Source organism: Zychaea mexicana (genome assembly GCF_025766255.1).
Source record: "Zychaea mexicana strain RSA 1403 chromosome Unknown BDB00scaffold_25, whole genome shotgun sequence".
Lineage (NCBI taxonomy): Eukaryota > Fungi > Mucoromycota > Mucoromycetes > Mucorales > Lichtheimiaceae > Zychaea > Zychaea mexicana.
Window position 1 is genome coordinate 224,963 of NW_026516688.1, and position 27,384 is coordinate 252,346.

Sequence of the window (27,384 nt, forward strand, 5' to 3'; positions counted from 1 at the left end):
CAACAAATGTACATCAGCCTTTTTTTATATTATAGTAAACATGTTTATATATTTATTCAATTATTCATTGGTATCAATAAGCTAAGATTCGTACATTCAAGTTTCATCGTTCATTTGTTGGTTTGAGCTAATTTAGTACAGAGCAGAGCTAGCAGAGTCAACAACGCGTTGGAACCAAGTGCGTCCTGCCTCAGCGGTAGTAGAACCAGCTTGTTGTTTCTGGGCTTCCTTTTGATCGAACAAGGCTTCAAAGCTTTCAGCGAGCATGTCGATACCGTCAACTTCGAGATCAAATTCTTGTTGGCTTGTGTTGTGATCAGCGCGATGGATAAGCACGGTATGAGCACCGCTTGACTTGGCGGCATTTAGAACATCGGGATTAGCCGAGACGACCGCAAGCTCGTTGGTGTCGTCAAGCGCCAACAAGTTGGAAACAGTACCGACGAATTGCTCGGATGATAGACCAGCGAACATATCAGCACCAAACTGGGCATGCCAACAGAGACATCCGTGACGGGCAAGATCAACCATGGTGCGAGTTTGGAACTGTTGCGAGAACGAAACGGTGGGCGTTCCGTGATTCAAGTGCTTGACTCGCTTGATACCTGCGGCCACATCCTTGTAAAGTGAAGCACGGCGCCAGACCAGAACGAGTTTGTCGAGTTGAGCATCAGTGAATGCACCTTCCTTGATATCGTGGCTTGCGAGCAGCTCAACGAGAGTGGCGCGCAAAAGGACTTGGTCTTGCTGTTTACCGTCGGCACCCTTGCGCTCGAGGAACAGTGCATGCCACTTGTCGGCAAAGGCTACAGTGTCAATCTTGTGCAAACCCTCAGCCTTTTTGTACTTGATGGTGGCAGACCAGGCAGCAGTGAACGAGGCGCGGAAGTCGGTAACCGTGCCAACAAGATCAAAAGCAATAGCGCGAACGCCAGCGAATGATTCAGGCATCTTGGTGGTTTCAACCCAAGCAACAGTCTTGCCTTCGAATGCAGCAGAGACGGTGACACCGGTAGCATAGTCAAATGAGTGGGTAAGGCGATCCTTGATCAGGGCAATACGGCTAAAGACACGTTCTTCAAAAGTGGCAGCATCGCGCGAGTCAGTGCAGGAAACAACCTGCTTGAGCGATGCCGTCTGCGAGTACAAGGTGAACTTAATTTGGTCGATGCAGTAGAGTGCCTGGTTGCGAGCATAAGAAACATGGCCTGCAACAGTTGCATCCTTGCGCAAGAGAGCTTGTTCGTCACCAGCTGCAACGATCTGGATCTTTGCAGCATTGATGATATTTTCAATCTGCTGGTTGGCATCCTCAAGTAAAAGCTGGACTTCGGTAGCAACGTGACAGCCGTTGCCTCCTTCGCGTTGAACCGAGGTGTGAATGTTCTTGACGAGCAGATCGAGCCATAGAATGAGCTTGGTCTTGGTATCTTGAATGGCAAGAGTCAATTCCTTCTGGATGTGGGCTTGAATCTCTTCTTTGGTTTCAGTCTTGCTATCGAGAATAACGGCACCATACGAGCTCTCACCAGTCTTTTCATCTACAATGTGGACTTGAAGCAATTTGTCGACCTGCTTCTTCGAAACCATCACAACATTGTCAAGCTGTGTATCCACATCGACACCGTGGATAGCAATGGTCTTGGAAATGTTCGCTTGCGAAATAGCCGTGACGAAGATTGTCTCCAAGGTGACAGAGAAGTTGTACTCAACATCCGTTTCAGTAGAGACACCTGATTTAGTGGATTTGATCATGGTATCCAATTCTTGCTGGGCTTCGGTAAGTAAGGTGGTAACTGCAGCAGAGACATCGATGTCGGTTTGCTTGCAGCAAGTCTTGATGCGCTCAACCAAGCGGACGAGCCATCCATTGACGTCGGTCTTGACTGCTTCAATCTTGGTGACCTCAACAAGTTGAATTGGCTGCTTCTTGGCGGGTTTCTTTGCATTGACTGCCGTCTTGCCCTTGTCCTCACTCTTGGCAACAGCCGATTCCTCGTGCTTTACTTCGACATCAACATCGTTTTCGCCGACAACAATTTCTTCTTCAGTTACTGCAGTCTGAACAGCTGAAACGTGGGCTGCGATCTGTTCGTTCAAGCGGGTGGCAATCTCGTACAGAGCTGATTCCTGCTCCGCGGCGTTCTGCCAGGGTCCTTCCAAAATGGTGCTCTTGATGTCCGAAAGCTGGGCAGAGAAAGTAGTACGCAAGTGGCTAAAGAAGACATCCAAATGTTCGCTAGAAGTGCCTTGTTGAAGCTTCGAGATCTTGTCGTTGACTTCAATCTCGGCTTCCGAGATGATGTGCTCAGTTTCGCCGTTCACGTAGAGTCTGTCGGCTGACGATTCGAGTAGCTGAGTGAACTTGACAACAATGAGCTTGTAGAACCACTTTTGAGTATCCTTTGCAGTGCTCTTGGCAATCTCAGCCGCATCAACAGCCGAAATATGCTGGCCGGAAGCTTCTAAGTTAAGCAAACATTCACTGTGAATATCAACTGCTTCTTTTATAAAAACGTCCAAGTGTTGTTGTTTGCTTACCCTTCCTAGCGGTCTTCTCTTCAGCTGCCTTCTTCTTCTTGGAGGCACCGATAACAGTTGCAGCGCCGGCAGCAGCACCAACAGCCAAAGAGCCTTCAATAATGTGACCAAGCATCTTGTGGCCATCCTTCTTGGAATCGCGTTTGGCAGACTCCTGTGCCTCGATCTTTTCGGTATGGGCAGAAATGATCTCACCGTAAGGTCGTAGCGCAACAGAAATTTGTTCCTCGATAGCTGCAGTTGTAGTGGTCATTTGCTCAAAGCCGCTCGACGAAGTGGCTGCAGCTTGAGCACCGATAGACTGGATTTGGTATGCGCCTTGCACGACCATGCCTTGGGCCCATCGGACAATGGACTTAAATCCTTGAAGTTGAGTCTTGTCGCTAACCGAACCTGTAGCAGTAACTTCAACGACCTCGAGTTTCTTGGTAATTTCGGTCTTTGCTTGCGTGATCAGAACCTCAATTTCCTGGCTGGATTTGCCTTCCTTGGCGCACTTGGATACGTCCAGGGTCAGCTTGGCGAACCAGGCGCGGACAATAGCTACAACATCGATGGATCCTTCAGCGACCTTTCCGGTATGCTTCTTCTCGGACTGGTGGTGTGCGTCGTCCTAAGCGAATGACAAGTTAGAAAAGGGATTTCTAAATTCAATAGCCGCAATTGTTATTTATCTACCTTGGACTTGGACTTGTCGCACTCCTTCTTATCCTTTGGCTTGCATTCCTTCTCGTCATCCGAGTCCTTCTGCTTGGGTTTGGGTGCGCTTTCCTTCTTCTCCTTGCGGGCACATTTCTTCTTGTCCTATTTATAAGAATCATGCAATTAGCGAATTATTTGAGGAGGAGTTTAACTCTTTTATAGAACTATCACATACCTTTGCGCATTTCTTGTATTCTGTCTTTGAAGCTTGATCTACTTCAATGCTAACGGAAGAATTACATTGGTCGAGTCCAGTATCAATCTGAGCTTCAGCGGCTTCCACAAGAGAAGTCATTTGGCTCATCAACAAACTCGATGAAGAATCACCAGTTGCAACAATATCCACACCAATGGCCTTGACCTGGGTAGAACCTTGCAAGACCAGACCCTTGGCCCACTCGATGGTAGACACAAGGTTGTTGTCTGATCCCTTGACCTTGCCGCACACAGTGCTAAACTCGGCCTCAATGGAAGCAGTTGCCTTGGCAACTACCTTTTCGACTTCTTCGGTCGACTTGCATGACGAGACATCCTCAATCAGTCTGCGGAACCACGAGTAGATAGTAACCTTGATGTAATGAGCGGCCACGACCTTGCTTGTCTTCTTCTTGGTAGCATCATGCTTTACAATCTTGTGCACATGCTCGGGAGCAACTTTAGTGTGGTCCACTTCAATAGTCAACAAAGCATCACACTTGTCATAAGCTGTGCTGATTTGAGTCTCGGTCGATTCAATCAATGCGGCCATGCTTTCCTTAGCGGTCTTTGCACTCGATCCGCCTGTAGCAACAATCTGGACACCGATAGCCTTGATCTGGGCAGAGCCGTGTAAGATCATACCCTTAGCCCAGTCCGTGGTCGATACAATTTGTTCGCTGACAGTGCTGGTGACATCCGACTTGGTGGTGGTCTTGTCGCAAACACCCTTGAGCTCGGCTTCAATAGCAGCATTGGCCTTGGTAACGACAACATCAATTTCTTCGTTAGTCTTGCATGAGGAAACGTCTTCTACGAGCTTCTTGAACCATGAGTTGACCGTTATCTTGACGTATTCAACCGCACCGACGGTGACATCGACACTCTTCTTTGGCTTTTCAACAACAGAAGTCTTCTTTTCAGCGGTTGTCTGCTGAAGAGATTGTTAATACTTGCGAATACCTTTTTCCAGCTTTCTATTTGTCAGAATCGATAGTTACCTTCTTCTCAACCTCGATAACCAAGTCGGTCTTGCAACCACCCAAAGCAGTGTCTACTTGAGTAGTTGTGGATTCGACCACAGCGGACAATTGATCGTGGATAGATGCAGAAGCGGTGTTACCACTGGCAATCGCTTGGACAGCGACCGCCTGGACTTGGGTAGTGCTCTGCGAAATCATGCTCTTGGCCCATCCGAGAGTAGCCTTGAGTTTTTCAGCAGACTCCTTGTTGGAGGATTCGTCGGTCTTGTGCACAACTTGAGAGAAATCGCCATCGATCTTTTCGGTAGCTTCAGCAATGATGACCTCGATATCAGCGTTGACATCGTCACCGCCCTTTTCAACACGTTCAGCGATATCCTTAGTAAGCTTGTTAAACCACGAGTGAACTGTTGCCTTGACATAGCCAACAACGCCAACAGTGATGACAGCGCCTGCAGCTGCACCCACGGCTACGCTGGCAGCAGTATCATGATGATGATGATGCTCTGACTTATTTTCAGAGGCCTTCTTCTTAGCAGCCTCCTTCTTCTCATCGTGCTTAACAACCTTGTGAACATCTTGGACGGACACCTTGTTGTGCTCAACTTCGAAAGTCAGGGATGTATCACATTTGTCGTAAGCGGTTTCGATCTGCTTCTGTGTAGTTTCGACCAAACCGGCAATACTGTCCTTGGCACCTTCCGCACCAGCAACGACTTGAATGCCGATGATCTTCAATTGGGCAGAGCCTTCGAGAACGATACCCGTGGCCCATTCAGTGGTAGAGACAATTTGCTCGCTGACAGACGCAGAAACGTTAGATTGCTTCGTCTTCTCCGACACGTTCTTGAGTTCAGCTTCGATGGAGGCGTTAGCCTTGGCAACCACGACATCGACTTCGTCGCTGGTCTTGCAGGATGTGATATCTTCGACAAGTTTGGCGTACCACGAGTTGATGGTAATCTTGACATAGTCTACGACACCAACGCTAATCTCGGCAGCTGTACCGACAGATTGCTTGACCTTGTGAACCTATGAGTACATTGTTAGTATACGGATAGAAGACAACGGGATATATAGCAAATACGGCGTCATATTCTACCTTTTCCTTCTCGACTTCGATTTCAACATCAGCCTTGCAGTTATCCAAAGCAGTGTCGACGTGCGTCTTGGTAGCTTCAATCACGCCGGAAAGCTGCTCATGAACGGAGACAGCAGAGGTGCTGCCAGCAGCAATGGCTTGGACAGCGGTAGCCTTGACCTGCGTGGTGGTATGGGTGACAGTGCTCTTGGCCCATTCGATGGTGGCCTTGAGCTTCTCAGCTGATTCGGTATCCTTGCATTCGCCAGTCTTGGTGGTAACCTTGGTGAATTCGACGTCAATCTCAGCGTCGGCCTTGGCAACGATGGCTTCAATATCAGCTTCGACATTGTCACCGCCCTTTTCAACACGCTCGGAGATATCCTTGGTGAGCTTGCTGAACCACGAGCTGACGGTATCCTTGACATAGCCGACAACACCGACAGAAACCACAGCACCAGCTACAACACCAGCTGCAACCTTTTCGACATGATGATCCTCCTTTTCGGCGAGTTTCTCCTGCTTCTTGTCGTCCTTCTTGGTGACCTTGTGTTGGTGCTGCTTCTTATTTTTGAACTTGTTCGTGTCGTGCTTGACAACCTTGTGCACATCCTCGGCAGCAACCTTGGTATGGTCGACTTCAATGATCAAAGACGAGTCGCACTTGTCAAAGGCTGTGGAGATTTGGGCTTCAGTAGATTCTACCAAGTCAGCAATGCTATCCTGAGCAGTAGTAGAGCCAGCAACGATCTGTACACCGACGGCCTTGAACTGGTTGGATCCTTCAAGGACAATACCCTTGGCCCATTCAGTGGTTGAAACGATCTGCTCCGAAATAGAGGTGGAAGCCTCAGATTTTTCGGTCTTTTCAGTTACAGTCTTAAGCTCGGCTTCAATAGCGGCATTGGCTTCTGCGATGACAGTCTCGACTTCTTCACCGGTCTTGCACGAAGTGATGTCCTCCACCAATTTTCCGTACCAGGTACTGATTGTGACCTTAATGTAATCGACGACGCCAACAGTGACTTGGCCAGCGGCCTCGATTGCTTCCTTAACTTCTGAAGCCTATTACACAGAAGCATATGAGTATTTTCTCTTTGCGAGTCTTCAATTAAAGCGATTAATCTAAAAGTTATATTACCTTCTTCTCGACCTTGATATCAACCTTAGAGTCACACTTTTCCAAAGCAGTGTCCACTTCAGCAGTTGTGGACTCAACTACAGAAGAGAGCTTGTCACGGATAGCGATAGCACCCAATCCACCTGCAGACACAGCTTCAATGGCAATGGTTTGGACTTGCGTTGTGCCTTGGGTAACAGTAGTCTTGGCGCATTCGAGCGTTTCCTTGAGTTTAGCAGCTGACTCGGTATCCTTGCAGTCGCCGGTCTTGGTGGTAACCTTGGTGAATTCAACCTCAATTTCGGCATTGGCCTTGGCAATGATAGCTTCAATATCAGCAGAAGCATTGTCACCACCTTCTTCAGCACGCTCAGAGACAGCCTTGGTAAGTCTGCCAAACCAGGAGCTGATAGTAGACTTGACATAAGTGACGGCACCAACGGTGACAACGCCACCGGCAATGATCTCGGCTGCCTCATCAGTCGACAACGCGGGCTTCTTGGAAACAGGCTTCTTGGTGACCTTTTTCTTTTCTTCAGAAGTCTTGGTTTCTTCAGTGGTCTTCTTGACAGCGTGCTGGGTCTTTTCGTTCTTTTTTAATGTATTAGTGAGTGAATGGTCCCAATGATAAGTATTCTTCTACTGTGTACTGATGGTCTTTTGCTCTTTACCTTTTCCTCGTGATCGACTTCAATGACGATGGCTGCATCGCAGCTGCCCAGGGCAGTTTCGATTTGTGTGGTATTAGCTTCGATCAAAGGAGTCATCTGCTCACGGATGCTGGCAATGGTTGTATGACCGGAAGCGATCGCTTGGACACCGATAGCCTCAACCTGGTGAGATCCTTGGACAACCATGCCCTTGGCCCATTCGAGAGTGGCGTTGATCTTCTTGATGGAAGCAGTTTCAGAAGATGAAGACTTGGTTTCATCAACAATATCTTCGATAGTGTCTTCGATTGACTCAGTAGCCTTGGAGACAATAGCTTCAATCTCTTCCTCGGTACCACCATTAGCTGCGCAGGAGGAAACATCATCCATCAGCTTGTTGAACCACGAACGGACGGTGAGTTTGGCGTATTCGATTACACCGACGCTGACAATTGTATAAGCGACGATCTTCTCGGCCTGGCTGTGTTCCTTCTTTTCAACCTCTTCGTGCTTCTTGGTAACGTGTTCATGCAACTTCTTTGTTTTCTCGATGTTTTGGTGCTTGGTAGTCTTCTTGTGATGATCTACCTTGATGACAGCTGAGCTGTCACACTTGTCAAGTGCAGTGTCAACTTGTACCTGAATAGCTTGGACCTGGTTTTCCAAAGTCTCCTGAATTTCAGTAGCATTGCCAGAAGCAATGGCGTTGACACCAATCGCTTGGATCTGGGTTGATCCTTGAATCACAAGACCCTTCGCCCATTCAATTGTGGACAAAAACTGCTCGGTCGATGTATCCGTCTCTTGTTGGTGTTGGGTCTTATCACAGACTTCTTTAAGTTCTCCATCAATAGACAACTTAGCCTTGGAAACAATGGCCTCGATATCAGCATTGGACGATTCGCCACCCTTGGCAGCGCAGATCTGTACGTCTTGAACGAGCTTGGCGAACCATGAGTGGATAATGAGCTTGACATGGTCAACAACGGCAACAGATGTTTGAGTTTTTTCAGCCTAATAAAGTAATTAAATATAAAGTGAGCATGTTGGTTTTTACAGCACAGGATTGTAAATTATGAAGTATGCGACGCTTACCTTTTCGCTTTCGACTTGAATTTCCAATGAGGAAGCATCACACTCTTCTAAAGTAACGCACACCTTCTCAGTGTTAGACTCAACCACAGACGTCAACTTTTCGCGGATGTCCTTGGATCCAGAAATGGCAGCTTCAACAGCGGTCACCTTGATTTGAGTCGAGCCGGCAACGACAGTTTCTTTGGCCTTTTCAATTGTCATCTTGAGCTTCTCGGCGGTTGCTTCGTCCAACTCGCTGGTCTGGCCGGAGACGGTTGCTAGTTCGCCTTCAATGGAAGCAATGGCCTCAGAAACAATAGCTTCAATGTCAGAAGAGGCATTCTCATCGCCTTGTTCGGCGCGTTCAGCGACTTGCTTGCTAAGCCTGTCAAACCATGAGCTGACAGTGGAGGCGACATAGCCAACAACACCCACAGTAACTACAGTGCCAGCTGCAACACCAGCTGCAATTTTAGCAGCGTGGTGATTATCTTCCTTCTTGGTAGGCTTCTTGTGTTCGTGACTATGTTTGATTCCCTCAGCTGAGGCCTTTTCGATCTAATTCCGAATGATAAAAAAGTTTAGGAATGCAAGAAAATAGAAAAATAAACAGTACAACGTACAAGTAACTTTACATACCTTTTCCTTCTCAACTTCGATTTCAACATCGGCCTTGCAGTTATCCAAAGCAGTGCTGACCTGCGTCTTGGTAGCTTCAACAACACCGGAAAGCTGCTCGTGGACAGAGACAGCAGAGGTGCTGCCAGCAGCAATGGCTTGAACAGCGGTGGCCTTGACCTGCGTGGTGGTCTGGGTGACGGTGCTCTTGGCCCATTCGATGGTGGCCTTGAGCTTTTCAGCTGATTCGGTATCCTTGCATTCGCCAGTCTTGGTGGTAACCTTGGTGAATTCGATGTCGATCTCAGCGTCGGCCTTGGCAACGATAGCTTCAATATCAGCTTCGACGTTGTCGCCGCCCTGTTCAACACGCTCAGAGATATCCTTAGTGAGCTTGCTGAACCACGAGCTGACGGTATCCTTGACATAGCCAACAACACCGACAGAAACGATAGCACCAGCTACAACACCAGCAGCAACCTTCTCGGCATGGTGATCCTCCTTCTGCTCGGTCTTCTTGTGCTCGTGCTTCTTGTGCTCGTGAGTATGCTTGGTTACCTCAGTTGAGACCTTTTCAATCTACATCCAAATGAACAAAGAAAACAGTTTAGGAATGCAATCACAAGAGAGACCCAGAAAGCACATAAAAATAATTACCTTTTCCTTCTCGACTTCGATTTCAACATCGGCCTTGCAGTTATCTAAAGCAGTGCTGACCTGCGTCTTGATAGCTTCAACAACACCGGAAAGCTGCTCGTGAACAGAGACAGCAGAGGTGCTGCCAGCAGCAATGGCTTGAACAGCGGTGGCCTTGACCTGCGTGGTGGTCTGGGTGACGGTGCTCTTGGCCCATTCGATGGTAGCCTTGAGCTTTTCAGCTGATTCGGTATCCTTGCATTCGCCAGTCTTGGTGGTAACCTTGGTGAATTCGATGTCGATCTCAGCGTCGGCCTTGGCAACGATAGCTTCAATATCAGCTTCGACGTTGTCGCCGCCCTGTTCAACACGCTCAGAGATATCCTTAGTGAGCTTGCTGAACCACGAGCTGACGGTATCCTTGACATAGCCAACAACACCGACAGAAACGATAGCACCAGCTACAACACCAGCAGCAACCTTCTCGGCATGGTGATCCTCCTTCTGCTCGGTCTTCTTGTGCTCGTGCTTCTTGTGCTCGTGAGTATGCTTGGTAACCTCAGTTGAGACCTTTTCAATCTACATCCAAATGAACAAAAAAACAGTTAAGAGACCAAAAGAAATCAAAAGACCAGATAGTGCAATAATGCAACAAAATCACGCATACCTTTTCCTTCTCGACTTCGATTTCAACATCGGCCTTGCAGTTATCTAAAGCAGTGCTGACCTGCGTCTTGGTAGCTTCAACAACACCGGAAAGCTGCTCGTGAACAGAGACAGCAGAGGTGCTGCCAGCAGCAATGGCTTGAACAGCGGTGGCCTTGACCTGCGTGGTGGTCTGGGTGACGGTGCTCTTGGCCCATTCGATGGTAGCCTTGAGCTTTTCAGCTGATTCGGTATCCTTGCATTCGCCAGTCTTGGTGGTAACCTTGGTGAATTCGATGTCGATCTCAGCGTCGGCCTTGGCAACGATAGCTTCAATATCAGCTTCGACGTTGTCGCCGCCCTGTTCAACACGCTCAGAGATATCCTTAGTGAGCTTGCTGAACCACGAGCTGACGGTATCCTTGACATAGCCAACAACACCGACAGAAACGATAGCACCAGCTACAACACCAGCAGCAACCTTCTCGGCATGGTGATCCTCCTTCTGCTCGGTCTTCTTGTGCTCGTGCTTCTTGTGCTCGTGAGTATGCTTGGTAACCTCAGTTGAGACCTTTTCAATCTACATCCAAATGAACAAAAAAACAGTTAAGAGACCAAAAGAAATCAAAAGACCAGATAGTGCAATAATGCAACAAAATCACGCATACCTTTTCCTTCTCGACTTCGATTTCAACATCGGCCTTGCAGTTATCTAAAGCAGTGCTGACCTGCGTCTTGGTAGCTTCAACAACACCGGAAAGCTGCTCGTGAACAGAGACAGCAGAGGTGCTGCCAGCAGCAATGGCTTGAACAGCGGTGGCCTTGACCTGCGTGGTGGTCTGGGTGACGGTGCTCTTGGCCCATTCGATGGTAGCCTTGAGCTTTTCAGCTGATTCGGTATCCTTGCATTCGCCAGTCTTGGTGGTAACCTTGGTGAATTCGATGTCGATCTCAGCGTCGGCCTTGGCAACGATAGCTTCAATATCAGCTTCGACGTTGTCGCCGCCCTGTTCAACACGCTCAGAGATATCCTTAGTGAGCTTGCTGAACCACGAGCTGACGGTATCCTTGACATAGCCAACAACACCGACAGAAACGATAGCACCAGCTACAACACCAGCAGCAACCTTCTCGGCATGGTGATCCTCCTTCTGCTCGGTCTTCTTGTGCTCGTGCTTCTTGTGCTCGTGAGTATGCTTGGTAACCTCAGTTGAGACCTTTTCAATCTACATCCAAATGAACAAAAAACAGTTTAGGAATGCAATCACTAGAGAGACCCAGAAAGCATATAAAAATAATTACCTTTTCCTTCTCGACTTCGATTTCAACATCAGCCTTGCAGTTATCCATAGCAGTGTTAACCTGCGTCTTGGTAGCTTCAACAACACCGGAAAGCTGCTCGTGAACAGAGACAGCAGAGGTGCTGCCAGCAGCAATGGCTTGAACAGCGGTGGCCTTGACCTGCGTGGTGGTCTGGGTGACGGTGCTCTTGGCCCATTCGATGGTAGCCTTGAGCTTCTCAGCTGATTCGGTATCCTTGCATTCGCCAGTCTTGGTGGTAACCTTGGTGAATTCGATGTCGATCTCAGCGTCGGCCTTGGCAACGATAGCTTCAATATCAGCTTCGACGTTGTCACCGCCCTTTTCAACACGCTCAGAGATATCCTTAGTGAGCTTGCTGAACCACGAGCTGACGGTATCCTTGACATAGCCAACAACACCGACAGAAACGACAGCACCAGCTACAACACCCGCAGCAACCTTTTCGGCATGGTGATCTTCCTTCTTCTCGGCCTCCTTGGTAGGCTTCTTGTGCTCGTGAGTATGCTTAGTAACCTCAGTTGAAACCTTTTCAATCTACATCCAAATGAACAAAAAACAATTAAGAAACCAAAAGAAATCAAGAGACCAGAGACTGCATTAATGCAACAAAATCACACATACCTTTTCCTTCTCGACTTCGATTTCGACATCAGCCTTGCAGTTATCCATAGCAGTGTTAACCTGCGTCTTGGTAGCTTCAACAACACCGGAAAGCTGCTCGTGAACAGAGACAGCAGAGGTGCTGCCAGCAGCAATGGCTTGAACAGCGGTGGCCTTGACCTGCGTGGTGGTCTGGGTGACAGTGCTCTTGGCCCATTCGATGGTAGCCTTGAGCTTTTCAGCTGATTCGGTATCCTTGCATTCGTCAGTCTTGGTGGTAACCTTGGTGAATTCGATGTCGATCTCAGCGTCGGCCTTGGCAACGATAGCTTCAATATCAGCTTCGACGTTGTCACCGCCCTTTTCAACACGCTCAGAGATATCCTTAGTGAGCTTGCTGAACCACGAGCTGACGGTATCCTTGACATAGCCAACAACACCGACAGAAACGACAGCACCAGCTACAACACCCGCAGCAACCTTTTCGGCATGGTGATCTTCCTTCTGCTCGGTCTTCTTGTGCTCGTGCTTCTTGTGCTCGTGAGTATGCTTAGTAACCTCAGTTGAAACCTTTTCAATCTACATCCAAATGAACAAAAAACAATTAAGAAACCAAAAGAAATCAAGAGACCAGATAGTGCAATAATGCAACAAAATCACGCATACCTTTTCCTTCTCGACTTCGATTTCAACATCGGCCTTGCAGTTATCCAAAGCAGTGCTGACCTGCGTCTTGGTAGCTTCAACAACACCGGAAAGCTGCTCGTGAACAGAGACAGCAGAGGTGCTGCCAGCAGCAATGGCTTGAACAGCGGTGGCCTTGACCTGCGTGGTGGTCTGGGTGACGGTGCTCTTGGCCCATTCGATGGTAGCCTTGAGCTTCTCAGCTGATTCGGTATCCTTGCATTCGCCAGTCTTGGTGGTAACCTTGGTGAATTCGATGTCGATCTCAGCGTCGGCCTTGGCAACGATGGCTTCAATATCAGCTTCGACGTTGTCGCCGCCCTGTTCAACACGCTCAGAGATATCCTTAGTGAGCTTGCTGAACCACGAGCTGACGGTATCCTTGACATAGCCAACAACACCGACAGAAACGATAGCACCAGCTACAACACCAGCAGCAACCTTCTCGGCATGGTGATCCTCCTTCTGCTCGGTCTTCTTGTGCTCGTGCTTCTTGTGCTCGTGAGTATGCTTGGTTACCTCAGTTGAGACCTTTTCAATCTACATCCAAATGAACAAAGAAAACAGTTTAGGAATGCAATCACAAGAGAGACCCAGAAAGCACATAAAAATAATTACCTTTTCCTTCTCGACTTCGATTTCAACATCGGCCTTGCAGTTATCTAAAGCAGTGCTGACCTGCGTCTTGATAGCTTCAACAACACCGGAAAGCTGCTCGTGAACAGAGACAGCAGAGGTGCTGCCAGCAGCAATGGCTTGAACAGCGGTGGCCTTGACCTGCGTGGTGGTCTGGGTGACGGTGCTCTTGGCCCATTCGATGGTAGCCTTGAGCTTTTCAGCTGATTCGGTATCCTTGCATTCGCCAGTCTTGGTGGTAACCTTGGTGAATTCGATGTCGATCTCAGCGTCGGCCTTGGCAACGATAGCTTCAATATCAGCTTCGACGTTGTCGCCGCCCTTTCAACACGCTCAGAGATATCCTTAGTGAGCTTGCTGAACCACGAGCTGACGGTATCCTTGACATAGCCAACAACACCGACAGAAACGACAGCACCAGCTACAACACCGCAGCAACCTTTCGGCATGGTGATCTTCCTTCTTCTCGGCTCCTTGGTAGGCTTCTTGTGCTCGTGAGTATGCTTAGTAACCTCAGTTGAAACCTTTTCAATCTACATCCAAATGAACAAAAAACAATTAAGAAACCAAAAGAAATCAAGAGACCAGAGACTGCATTAATGCAACAAAATCACACATACCTTTTCCTTCTCGACTTCGATTTCGACATCGGCCTTGCAGTTATCTAAAGCAGTGCTGACCTGTGTCTTGGTAGCTTCAACAACACCGGAAAGCTGCTCGTGAACAGAGACAGCAGAGGTGCTGCCAGCAGCAATGGCTTGACAGCGGTAGCCTTGACCTGCGTGGTGGTCTGGGTGACGGTGCTCTTGGCCCATTCGATGGTAGCCTTGAGCTTCTCAGCTGATTCGGTATCCTTGCATTCGCCAGTCTTGGTGGTAACCTTGGTGAATTCGATGTCGATCTCAGCGTCGGCCTTGGCAACGATAGCTTCAATATCAGCTTCGACGTTGTCACCGCCCTTTTCAACACGCTCAGAGATATCCTTAGTGAGCTTGCTGAACCACGAGCTGACGGTATCCTTGACATAGCCAACAACACCGACAGAAACGACAGCACCAGCTACAACACCCGCAGCAACCTTTCGGCATGGTGATCTTCCTTCTGCTCGGTCTTCTTGTGCTCGTGCTTCTTGTGCTCGTGAGTATGCTTGGTAACCTCAGTTGAACCTTTTCAATCTACATCCAAATGAACAAAAAACAGTTAAGAGACCAAAAGAAATCAAAGACCAGATAGTGCAATAATGCAACAAAATCACGCATACCTTTTCCTTCTCGACTTCGATTTCAACATCGGCCTTGCAGTTATCTAAAGCAGTGCTGACCTGCGTCTTGGTAGCTTCAACAACACCGGAAAGCTGCTCGTGAACAGAGACAGCAGAGGTGCTGCCAGCAGCAATGGCTTGAACAGCGGTGGCCTTGACCTGCGTGGTGGTCTGGGTGACGGTGCTCTTGGCCCATTCGATGGTAGCCTTGAGCTTCTCAGCTGATTCGGTATCCTTGCATTCGCCAGTCTTGGTGGTAACCTTGGTGAATTCGATGTCGATCTCAGCGTCGGCCTTGGCAACGATGGCTTCAATATCAGCTTCGACGTTGTCGCCGCCCTGTTCAACACGCTCAGAGATATCCTTAGTGAGCTTGCTGAACCACGAGCTGACGGTATCCTTGACATAGCCAACAACACCGACAGAAACGACAGCACCAGCTACAACACCCGCAGCAACCTTTTCGGCATGGTGATCTTCCTTCTTCTCGGCCTCCTTGGTAGGCTTCTTGTGCTCGTGAGTATGCTTAGTAACCTCAGTTGAAACCTTTTCAATCTACATCCAAATGAACAAAAAACAATTAAGAAACCAAAAGAAATCAAGAGACCAGAGACTGCATTAATGCAACAAAATCACACATACCTTTTCCTTCTCGACTTCGATTTCGACATCGGCCTTGCAGTTATCTAAAGCAGTGCTGACCTGTGTCTTGGTAGCTTCAACAACACCGGAAAGCTGCTCGTGAACAGAGACAGCAGAGGTGCTGCCAGCAGCAATGGCTTGGACAGCGGTAGCCTTGACCTGCGTGGTGGTCTGGGTGACGGTGCTCTTGGCCCATTCGATGGTAGCCTTGAGCTTCTCAGCTGATTCGGTATCCTTGCATTCGCCAGTCTTGGTGGTAACCTTGGTGAATTCGATGTCGATCTCAGCGTCGGCCTTGGCAACGATAGCTTCAATATCAGCTTCGACGTTGTCACCGCCCTTTTCAACACGCTCAGAGATATCCTTAGTGAGCTTGCTGAACCACGAGCTGACGGTATCCTTGACATAGCCAACAACACCGACAGAAACGACAGCACCAGCTACAACACCCGCAGCAACCTTTTCGGCATGGTGATCTTCCTTCTGCTCGGTCTTCTTGTGCTCGTGCTTCTTGTGCTCGTGAGTATGCTTGGTAACCTCAGTTGAGACCTTTTCAATCTACATCCAAATGAACAAAAAAACAGTTAAGAGACCAAAAGAAATCAAAAGACCAGATAGTGCAATAATGCAACAAAATCACGCATACCTTTTCCTTCTCGACTTCGATTTCAACATCGGCCTTGCAGTTATCTAAAGCAGTGCTGACCTGCGTCTTGGTAGCTTCAACAACACCGGAAAGCTGCTCGTGAACAGAGACAGCAGAGGTGCTGCCAGCAGCAATGGCTTGAACAGCGGTGGCCTTGACCTGCGTGGTGGTCTGGGTGACGGTGCTCTTGGCCCATTCGATGGTAGCCTTGAGCTTCTCAGCTGATTCGGTATCCTTGCATTCGCCAGTCTTGGTGGTAACCTTGGTGAATTCGATGTCGATCTCAGCGTCGGCCTTGGCAACGATAGCTTCAATATCAGCTTCGACGTTGTCACCGCCCTTTTCAACACGCTCAGAGATATCCTTAGTGAGCTTGCTGAACCACGAGCTGACGGTATCCTTGACATAGCCAACAACACCGACAGAAACGACAGCACCAGCTACAACACCCGCAGCAACCTTTTCGGCATGGTGATCTTCCTTCTGCTCGGTCTTCTTGTGCTCGTGCTTCTTGTGCTCGTGAGTATGCTTGGTAACCTCAGTTGAGACCTTTTCAATCTACATCCAAATGAACAAAAAACAGTTTAGGAATGCAATCACTAGAGAGACCCAGAAAGCATATAAAAATAATTACCTTTTCCTTCTCGACTTCGATTTCAACATCAGCCTTGCAGTTATCCATAGCAGTGTTAACCTGCGTCTTGGTAGCTTCAACAACACCGGAAAGCTGCTCGTGAACAGAGACAGCAGAGGTGCTGCCAGCAGCAATGGCTTGAACAGCGGTGGCCTTGACCTGCGTGGTGGTCTGGGTGACGGTGCTCTTGGCCCATTCGATGGTAGCCTTGAGCTTCTCAGCTGATTCGGTATCCTTGCATTCGCTAGTCTTGGTGGTAACCTTGGTGAATTCGATGTCGATCTCAGCGTCGGCCTTGGCAACGATGGCTTCAATATCAGCTTCGACGTTGTCGCCGCCCTGTTCAACACGCTCAGAGATATCCTTGGTGAGCTTGGATAACCACCAGCTGACTGTTGATTTAACATAGCCAACAGCGCCGATTGTAACAACTGCACCAGCAGCGACACCAGTTGCAACCTTCTCAATAAAAGACGTTTATAATAAGGCTCACGCGTAATATGATCGACATTCTAATTAACTTTATATTACCTCCTTGCCGGTCTTGCTAGCATCGTGTGTTTCAGTAACAGGCTTCTTGGTCTCGTCGGCAATAATTGTAGCCTGCTTCTACAAGATTATAAATATATTAGCAATACTGAAATACTACTACTTCTCACTGCTGTCGGTACAAGAAAAGTTTTACCAACCTTTGATTCAACTACAGCTGTGATCTTGGCCTCATATTTGATTATGGACTCGGTAATCAGTTGATCATTGGAAGCTGAGATCGCCTCAAGCTGCTTAAAGCCATCGGTAGACGTTTGGCCGGAAACAACTTGGATAGCAATGGCTTGAAGCTGTGCGGATCCGCTGGTAATGGCACCACGAATGTACTCAACCGTGGACTCCCACTCCTTGGTGGCAGCGACGCTTCCTGAAGAAGCTACGACGGTACCAATAATAGCAGCCTTGGAAGTATCCAAGTGGGCAAGAATGGTATCGGTTTCAACGCGTACCATCTCGGCAATGTACACGTCTTTGACACCTTCTTTCTTGGATTCTGTGGATACGCGTTTGACAAAAGCACTGAACCACTGGCTGATTGCGACTTGAAGCTCCTTGGTCGATTTGCTTGGCTGTTCAGGTACGCATGGCTTGACAGTGTCGACGATACCAATAGATACCTGACCTTGTTCTTCAGCGCTGGTCGTCTTTTCGGCTTCCTTCTTCTCTTCGGTGACCTTTTCGACGACCTTTTCAGCTTCTTTCTCTTGCTTCTTTTCTTCGGTAGCCTTTTCAGCATGCTTATGCTTTTCCTCATCCTGGTGATGATGGTGGTGGATTGCAGCGGCGGTTGTTGCACCAGCGGCAATGGCGGCGGCAGCAGCTGCAGCTGCAGCAGCACCGGTCGATGATGACTTGTCGTGGTGCTTGGCAGTCTCCTTCTTGTCGGAAACATGACCCTCAACATGGTGCTCAGAAGTCTTCTTCGTTTCTTCTATGAGTTAGAGTTCCGGACACATTAACTTTTTTATTCTTCAACTGACATTCGTTATATTGACCTTCAATGAAGCAAATTGAAAAAGTGGTACCTGTAGTAGACTCTGTGTCCTTAATGGCATAGTGATGTTGGGAAAGCTCGACTTTTTCACCGGTCAGCTGATAGACAGTATCATGCAAGACCTTTAAAGAGCTCTGCTGAGCAGAAACTCCGAACGAGAACTCGAGATAGCCGGCAATAGTGGACTTGTGCACTTGTTCCTCGGACACCTCTTCGATCGACTTACGGAAGCGCAAGAGGTAAGCAATAATGGTAACCTTGATTGTCTCGATAGAGTACTCGATGCGGCGTCGCTCCTCAATGGTAAGGTTGGCGGATTGCTTTTGAAGAGACAGCTTGGCTTGCTCCAAGTAGTTGATTAAGTCCAATCTAGCAGAGTCAACAACAAGCAAGGAATCCTTGCGAGCAGACTTTTGCTGATGCTCAAAGCACCAAGTGATATCGTACGACAGCTGAGCATACCAAGCAGTAAGACGCTCCTGGATATTGATCAGTTCTGTTGAAGTGGACTTGCGGCAGTATCCAACATCGGTGTTGGTGCTAGTTATCTCTTCAACCTTCTTGACTTCCTCGACGACACCGATAGCATGTTTGCAAGTATCCAATTCCATATCAACGTTTTGTTCCCCTTGGTCAACCCATGAGACCAACTTGTCTTCGGAATCATAGGTGATGTTATCGATATGCTTGAAAACAGAAGTCTTAATGCGCTCAATAGCCTCGATCGTAGCGTTTTGAGCAGACTCGGTGGTGTGTCCGGAGGAAGCGGTAAAGTAAGACCACCATTTGTACTTGGTAACCTGAGTGCGTGTAATCGACAATTCGGAAGAAAGCTCCTTGCGAGAGCTCTCAAGGATTGTGGCAATTTCCTGATCGGAGGCACCATTCTTCTTAGCTTCCCAGACGCGAGTACGGATGATGACAAGCCAGTAGCGAACGGTAGTCTTGACACTCGTAACAAGGACAAGTGCCTGTTCCTTGGCGTCCTGAGTCTTATCAATAGCAACCTCCTCTGTCATCTCTTCTTCTTCTTTGGTATCAATCGAGACAGAGCTCTTCTCCTCCTGAACGTATTTCTCGACTTCACTATAAGTGCTGTTGACAATGGTCTCGATGCCCAATTCGTCAATGGATACTTCTTGGTCAGCCTCGTACGAGATCAGCTTTCCAAGCACTCCTTCAAAAATACCGATACGGAAAATTTCGCGGACCCGGTGGATAGAGACTTGCCACTCCGAAGGCAATTCGTGGGTGCTGCTTCGGCAATGACGCTTGTAGTGGGCATCCAAACGTTTGTAAAGAGTCTCGCGGCTTTCTTGAATGACACTGATGACTTGAGCCTTGGTTCGGCATTGGCGGATGCGGCGGATAAAGTAAATGCGCCAGGCAAGAATGATGGTCCACGACTCGGCAGTGGCGTAGGCCAGTCTCTTGCTTTCGATAGTAGTGAGCTGCGTAGAAGAGGTGGTCTTCTTGGTGACTTCTTCTGCTTGCTCCTTGGCAACTTCGGTAGTCAACTCTTCAATGTTGTCCAGCTTGGCGCCCTGTGCGATTTCTTCTTCAACAATCTTCTTGGTAACAGTCTTCTTGCCAAATACAGGAATGGAGAACTTCCAGCGAATTGTGCGCTCTGATGTCTCAGCAAGAGCTAACGTGACGGCAGTACCCTCTCCCAAATCACCGCCACGGTAACCCAAGGTGAGAGCACCATAGCCATGGAGATGGATCAAACCATCAATGGTCAAGAACCACTTAAGACTGCCTGAGGTCTTCAGATGCTGGACAATCTTGGCAGAAGGCGCAATGCCACCTAATGTTGTTTTTTTTAAAAAAAACACAAAAGGGAATGGTTAGCTTTCTTTCTATAGAGGTTTTTTAAACCACATGCTGCATCAAACATTCAATTACCTTGAATACTTATGACATAACCACTGCCATAGTTGGTCAAAAGACCATTATGGTAGCTCCAAAGCTGGTTCTTGAAGTCGGTGAATGACAATTTCTTGATCACCAAAGGCATACCAGGAGTATCGCCATTGGCGGCTAAGACCCAGCTTTCCTTGTAACCATCAGCCTTGATGAAGAAATATTGATCGGCAGGGAAGATAGCACGTCGGGTAGTAACAATGGTTTCCTTGTAGTTGTGACTGCACAGCTCCTTTTGCTTGTGAGCATAGGTAGCTGCGGTGCTAATAGCAGTGCAAGCATCAGTCTCCCTTTCTTGGTCAGCAAACGAGGGAAGGTGAAGCTCAAAGCACCCGTCAGTCTTGGCTGAGTCCTCGCCTTGCGCAACACTCAGATCATAGCCTGTAGAGCGACGAATGATACGCAGATAGTAGGTAATAGTGCTGATACGGATAGTGATTACACCACTGGTCGAAATATGGACCATTTGGTCGGCAGTCTCCTTATCATCTGAAAGAATCCATTGACGGGCTAATTTTTGTGGAGAACGAATCATCAGTAAACATAGCAGCGCTTAAACAATTGAGGTTATGGAAACTATAAGATTGGTTGCCACTTACTGCGGGTGATGTACACAAGACGAAGCATATACTTGTAGTTCACCAAATAGCCATCAACATAAATCCAGAGGAAGCGCTTGTAATCTTCTTGTTCAGTAAGCTGGTAAAGGCCGACTTGACCCTTCTCAAGGCCAGCAGCAAGGAAGGTGTTGTTGCTACCAACACGGATAAAGAAGCACTGTGAGGTTGGCCAGGCATCGTGGGTAGTGATCTTGTACGACAAGGTTTCCTTGAACCATTTCATAGCAAACATGGAGCTAATAACAGCTGCGGCGGCAGCCGCTCCTGCTGCAGCTGCAGCAGTCGTGTCAGTGCTCTTCTTGCCAGCTTCGACAATCTTGACGCCAGATTCCTTTTTACTGACAGGAATGAGCGAAGGAACTAAGATAACCCAGCGCTGTTCTTTCTTGGCTCCGTTCTTGAGATTGCCAAAGGTTTTTTCTTCTTGCAAGTATACGTTGATCTTAGTCTGGGTTGTACGCTTCAGTTCTTTGATTGAAAGTACCCATGAGCGCTTGGAAAGCAGATAGACAAGCCCTTCTGAGCTGTGCTCCCAACGCTGATCAGCAGCCTCGCTGATAGGCGAACGGACTGATAGCAATGGCTGGCCACCAGCGACGAGTTTGTCGGCGGCGGCATCGAGGACGAGAACTTGGCCCTTCAAATTGATAAGGTAGCCATTGTTATAGGACCACATCTGGCTGGCAAAGTCGGTTGATCGCAAGGGGGTTAAGACGACAGCAGCGTTTTCTTTAGCTTCACCATCTACATCAAGCACGTAACCATGAAGCTGACTCTTGATGATGAAATAGCCAGTAGGGAATGCACCGCTGTGTTCCTTGTACTGGACGACTTTTTCAAAGCCAGTCGGGGTATACTCTTCGGTCGATGTAAACGAATCCTTACGCGACGAACGCGAGCTAGTCGACTTGATACTACGCGTGCCGCTCGACTGAGTTTCCTTAATTTGTGCACCAGCGCCAAAGCTGCCGCTCGCCTTGGAAGATGCAGCAGACACGATGGAGGCATTGTCATCGTCAACATCCTCATCGTCGGAGGAATCATCGTCAGTGGTATCGTCATCGGTCGATGCGCCATCGTCAGTCTCATCTTCTTGCTCAACAGCAATGCTCTGCTCCTCGCAATCCTGAATCTCTTCCTTTTCACTAGCAGCAGAGCTGGTTTCTGAAGCACTTGCCCCAGTGGCGACCGTGCGCTTGCCGTAGACAGGCTTGGAGAAGGCCCAGCGCAACCACTGTTCAGACTGCAAAACGAGTTCTTGCTTGCCCTCCTTGAGCTCTTTGCGAACGTGCAGCTCACGAAGGCCGATCTGAGCACCAGCGATTGTAGCACGGTCAGCAGCAGCAACGCTAACGACCATGCGTTCATTGTATCGAAGGTGGATTTCGCCGTTGACACCCAAGGCCCAATATTGCGTTTCGGATTCGGTTTTGGCCTTGACATGAAGACGCGTCTTGAGACCATATTCGGTGACACCGCCTGTTACAGCCTCGCTATCCAGCGCCAAACCTGTTTCGGCATTGATCAGATGACCATCTTCGTGGGTCCACAATTGCCACTTGTATTCCTTGAAGTTGAGCGGGCGCGCAACAACAGCATAGCAGGATTTCGCGTCGTTGGTTTCGCTCTTCTCGACGGTCAGAGCAAGACGCTCAGCACCGTAATTGAGCCGGATGAAAACGCCATCACTTGGGAAGACACCCCAGCGGTGGACGATCGTGCGCTTGTTGACACGCTCGTAGTGTTCACGGTCGGCAACCTCGAGATTCGCCTCGCCGATATCCTCCATGATGGTGCTACTACGGCTGATGGATCGCTTGCCAAGGACGGGGACAGCAAACGTCCACTGTTGATGCTCGGCAGTAAGGGCGCCACGGGGCTTGAGCTGAAGCAGTGTGTGCTCTTTGATGTTGGTGTCGTCTTTGGGGCAAAGGACAAGACCAGGACGGGCTTGTGGATGGATGTGACCATCGACGGACAGGCCCCATTGCTGGTTCTTGCGGCTGCGACGCAAGAATTTCTCGTGCCATTGGATAACATTGCAATTGGCCATCAGCTTACCACCGGCCACATCAATGACATACTTGGACTCCATGTTAGTCAAGCAGCCAGACTCGTCGCAGTTCCACAGTTGGCGCTTGTAGAGCTTGTAATCGATCTTTTCAAGGGTCAACTTCTCACCCTCCTTGCTGGTGTTGGCGGTGACAACGTAGTTCTTGTCATGTTTGGAGCGGATAAAGAACCATTCCTTGGGGAAGATGCCGTACTTTTGAGTGACCAGTTTGTGGGCCGTGCTGGAGGCTACATAACAGAGTAAGCAGAGGAAAAAACAGTGGCACTTAGTAAGATATATACGTTGCGATCAATGGCTATAAATTCGAAAGGAGAGAAAAAGCAGGACATACCCTTGGTATGACGGATCATGAGAATAATGCGGATCCAGGTGATGACAACAAGAATTTCTCTTTTGTGGATTTCGCTGTAGCGACGCTCGCAGGTGCCGTACATCAAGCTCCAGCCATAGTGAGCAGTACGCTTAGTAGCATTGGAGATCTGGACTTGCCATACACCGCCTTGCTTGAAGAGAGCAAGACCGAGTTCAGAACGGATGCCCGAGGTAATGGAACCATTAGTGTTGAGGCTCCAAAGTTGGCGATCGTCAGCATGCGTCTCATCCTTCATGAGCTTTCCGCGGAGCACCAGCTTATCACCATCCGCAAGCGCATCTAAACCCAGAAAAGCAAGACGAAAATGGAAAGTGTCAACAAATAATAATGCTATCGGACTTGTATAACGTCAAACAAAGAAAAGGAGTAGCACTCTTCCTTACCACTCGAATGCAACACAAGGCCGGTCATGCAGTGCACAAGGTAACCGCTGTCATATGTCCATCTGAAAAGCTCGGCATCTGCATTGTCATCCATCTTGTGCAGACCAACTTGAGCAAATGCCTCTGCCTTTTCGGGTGCCAAGGCATATCCTTCGTTGCTGGTAATGAAGAATTCGTCTTCTGGCCAAGCAGCGGTACGGGAAACTGATTTTTGGATTGTGTTCTGACCAGTTTCGGAGCGCCATTCTTGAAGCATTGCAACGGTCCACCGGGTAAGGATCTGGACACGGTTACGGACGATAAACTCGGGGATCAACAGACCCCACCGGTGCTCTTCCTTGAAGGAGTTATGGTTGGCCAAAGCTAGCTTGTAATTGTTGCCTTGGTCGTCGCTTTGTTGGGGAGTGAGCACAAGTGATGGCTCAAAGCCGTTGACAAGGTAACCATCAATCGATAGGGTCCAGCGCTGGCTACGTGCAACGCTTTCCTGCTTGGCAAGAGTCAAGCTAGCACCTTCAACAACAGCTATAAGTTTACATGCAATAAGAGTTTAGCAAAAACCATAACGATAAAGATTTACAAACAATGAGAGAGAGGAGGACAATACGTACTCTTGACGTCAATGGCCATTTGAGATGCATAGTTGACCAAAGCACCAGATGAGTAGCTCCACAGCTGGGTTTGCCAGTTTTCCTTGTCCAAGGCAGCCATGGTAAGGACACTCTCGCTCGCGGTCAGCACGAGAGGGCTCTCTTTGGTAGATCTGGCAACCAATGAGCGGATAAAGAACCAGCCACTTGGGTATTGAGCATAGCGGTACGACACAGTCTTTGTTTTTGTTTTGGTGCTTGAACTAGTAATAGCTCGTGTGCCTGCAATGTAGCATTTCATATAGAGCAAGCATCAGCAAAGAGATACGAATTAGCAAGCACAGTAGACTACCACAACAAACTCAATGTGCAAATATACCTTGCTTCTTCTTGAACACCGGCAGAACAAAGTTCCAGCGCTGCTCCTTATGCTCAACCGATAACTTGTCGGCTAAATAAGTGTATACCTTGCCGGACTTGACCTGCGTGGACAAAACAAGCGATCCATTGGACTGAATATGGATAAACCCCTCCACTGTCAAAGCCCACTGCTGGTTTTGAGATGATTTCTTTTTTTGGTCGTATTGGCAAATACTAGCACCGCTTTCAATCGATCCTATACGGATGAAAATGAATAAGATTTGTATACGCGTGAATAGGTGCTACAAGCCCGGCGGGCTGTTGATTTTCATTGAGATTGTTATAATTTTGTCCTACCTCCGCGCACGTCAAGAACCTTCCCAGACGCTTTGTTGATAAGGAAGCCGTTCTTGTAGCGCCACAGTTGACGGGCGTAGTTAGATGTATCGAGTTTGGCAGTGGTAATCTCAATACCGTCTGTAGTAAGGATTGCGCTTGTCTCTTGGTTTTTAATGAAGAACCAGCCATCGGGGAAGGTACCGTGCTGGTGCTGTTCTGTGGTAGCATCAACCACACGCTTCTTGAATACGGGCAATACAACTGCAAACCTTTGGTTGTCGCCGTTTTTGGTAGTCTTCTTTTGAATATGAATATGGGCACCTTCACGAGCTGAATTGAACCAGCTTTCCTTTAATCCGAGGACCCAGCTAGCGTCGTGCTTGAGATGGACTTCATGAGTGGGTGACAATGTCCAGATTTGATTCTTGTCCGAGTTGACGCGCTTAGTCTGGCAGGCATAGGCTTCATCCTTTAAGCTTTCAAAGCTTAAGACCAAACCAGAGTGCTTGTTGGCGATGTGTCCCGAAGCCTTGTCAAAGACCCACAGCTGGCTATCGTAGCCGGTCTTGCGCAACGAATCAACGACCAATCGGCCCCCGACCTGGGTCATTGAAGTAGCCTCGGCACTAATGTACAGGCCCGTTTGCTGGGATTTGAGAAAAAATGGCGTGTCCGGAAACGTACCAGTTGGAACGTGGGCTCCTTCTTGGTCCAGACTCGAGGTGGTTGTGGATGCTGAAACAGTCGACCGAGCATCTAAATTTGTGGTGTAGTAAGTGTATATTTTTAAAATATTAGAGTTAGCGAAACATGATGAAAATGTTTATCATCATTAGGATATTCTTCGCTGCCCCTTTCCTCCATGTTAGCTAAATAGCAATTGGATTTTACCATCTTCCTTGATTTGCGAGATGCCCCTGCTCAGAGGCTTGCCAGCAACGCTGCTACCAACAGTGCTGGAGCTAGCACTTCGCTTCACCTGAGCGGCGGAGGACGACGCAGTTGAGGATGACTTGACGACCGGTAGCACAAAGTTCCAGTGCTGCTCTTTGCTGCGCTTATCTGCAGCCTGGAGATGCACATGCAGTCCTTCACGACGGGAAAAGAAGGACTCCTTGAAACCGAGCACCAAGTTGGGCTTCTCCTTTAGGCAAATGTGGCCATCCTTAGAAATGGAAAAGTGCTGGCTTTGGGACTTGTCTGTAGCGGCAGCCTGCTGGACAATCTCCGATCCGGCCTTCAAAGAGCCTAAGGGAATAGATATGTGTGTTTTTGTTTAGTATATATCGATATTTATCATACACGATCTATTTTTTATGACGGTGATGTATCTAGAGCATAAGGTCAAGCAAGCAAGCAGGCAGGCAGCCAAGCGATGTGCATATATGGTAGCGAAGGTATAAGGGATCAGATGAAGGGGGGTGCAGTGGTGGCGAAGCATTTCACACAAGGGAGACACACCAATGCTGTGTTATCCTCTTTGTGACACACAAAAGTTCGGTTGCTACCCGAACACGTTCTTTTCCCGCTTCAAGCCAAAAAGTTCCATGTCCCGTGACAAACTGCTTGCTAGCTCGCTCGGTCGTACACACTCACACACACGCAACACAACGCAACACTTGTTTACATCCCCATCCCCCCATTTATCGACAACCATCCCGGCTAACTCGCGAGAATTACCAGGCCCTTGTCACTTCAAAATAAAAGGTTTTGTTGTGTTGTTACCTCTGGAAACTTCCATGACAAGGCCGCTTTCCTTGTTAATCAAAGCACCATTATCGTGGCGCCAGAGCTGAGCGGCAGGTTCGTCCGTACGCAACGTGGAGAGCACAATGTTTGCACTTGCGGATCCATGGGAAGCGGATAGCACATAGCCATTCTGGTTCTTGATGAAAAACCAGCCTGTTTTACAAGAATAAAGCCAAAAATTAAAAAAATCGATCATTATAACATAGTTGCTACTTGATGCTTCAAAGAAGCCAAAACTGCTAAATTAAAAAAAAAAAAGAAAAATGGACTGCTACTAACTGAGAGGGAATGATTGCGACATTATGGGATGAATATATATGTCTTAAGACTGCTGCTGCTAAGTAAACGATTTGTTCAATCTGAATGTTTGAGAAAATGAGGATTTTTTGTTTTCGAAACACCAACGCTCGAGAGAGTTGTTTTGATAGGTGTGAGTAAGAGAAAAGAGAAAAGCAATAGGAAGAAGAAGCCTTTTGGGTGATGCTTTAATTTGAAAAAAGGATGAATCCAATCTACCGAAGAGTAACGTCTCGGTCCTTTTGATAGAAAAGGGTTGAAAGGTGAGGAAGAAAGGGAAAAAAGGGTTTGGGGTTAAGTGGATAGAATTAAAAATGGTCTACATGTGTTGCTGCACTTCTGTTGTATTAAGAAAAGATCAACCGCGAACACTAGCTATTTTGCGCTTTGAGTTCAGACGCACAGCATAGATGCATCGATAGACATGTAGTATACACACGCACGCACACCAGTATACAC

At 48.2% G+C, this 27,384-nt stretch overlaps 1 protein-coding gene across 1 annotated transcript; it reads right to left on the reverse strand.

Moving 5' to 3' along the window:
• Nucleotides 1-132: 132 nt before the first annotated feature.
• Nucleotides 133-26,929, reverse strand: BDB00DRAFT_871066 (uncharacterized protein; the record flags this gene model as incomplete). The annotated part of the gene is made up of 38 exons (XM_053126785.1): nucleotides 133-2,465; nucleotides 2,542-3,154; nucleotides 3,220-3,345; nucleotides 3,419-4,369; nucleotides 4,440-5,453; nucleotides 5,524-6,567; nucleotides 6,644-7,213; nucleotides 7,294-8,286; nucleotides 8,368-8,904; nucleotides 8,986-9,543; nucleotides 9,622-10,179; nucleotides 10,268-10,825; nucleotides 10,914-11,471; nucleotides 11,548-12,102; nucleotides 12,190-12,747; nucleotides 12,835-13,392; nucleotides 13,471-13,809; nucleotides 13,863-14,021; nucleotides 14,109-14,204; nucleotides 14,267-14,566; nucleotides 14,655-14,663; nucleotides 14,750-15,304; nucleotides 15,392-15,949; nucleotides 16,038-16,595; nucleotides 16,672-17,133; nucleotides 17,203-17,280; nucleotides 17,361-18,151; nucleotides 18,246-20,024; nucleotides 20,123-20,650; nucleotides 20,740-23,061; nucleotides 23,166-23,486; nucleotides 23,591-24,115; nucleotides 24,202-24,462; nucleotides 24,560-24,796; nucleotides 24,898-25,635; nucleotides 25,771-26,127; nucleotides 26,605-26,781; nucleotides 26,908-26,929. The coding sequence occupies 38 exons, from the start codon at nucleotides 26,927-26,929 to the stop codon at nucleotides 133-135; spliced, it is 23,256 nt and encodes a 7,751-aa protein (XP_052981056.1).
• Nucleotides 26,930-27,384: the final 455 nt, after the last annotated feature.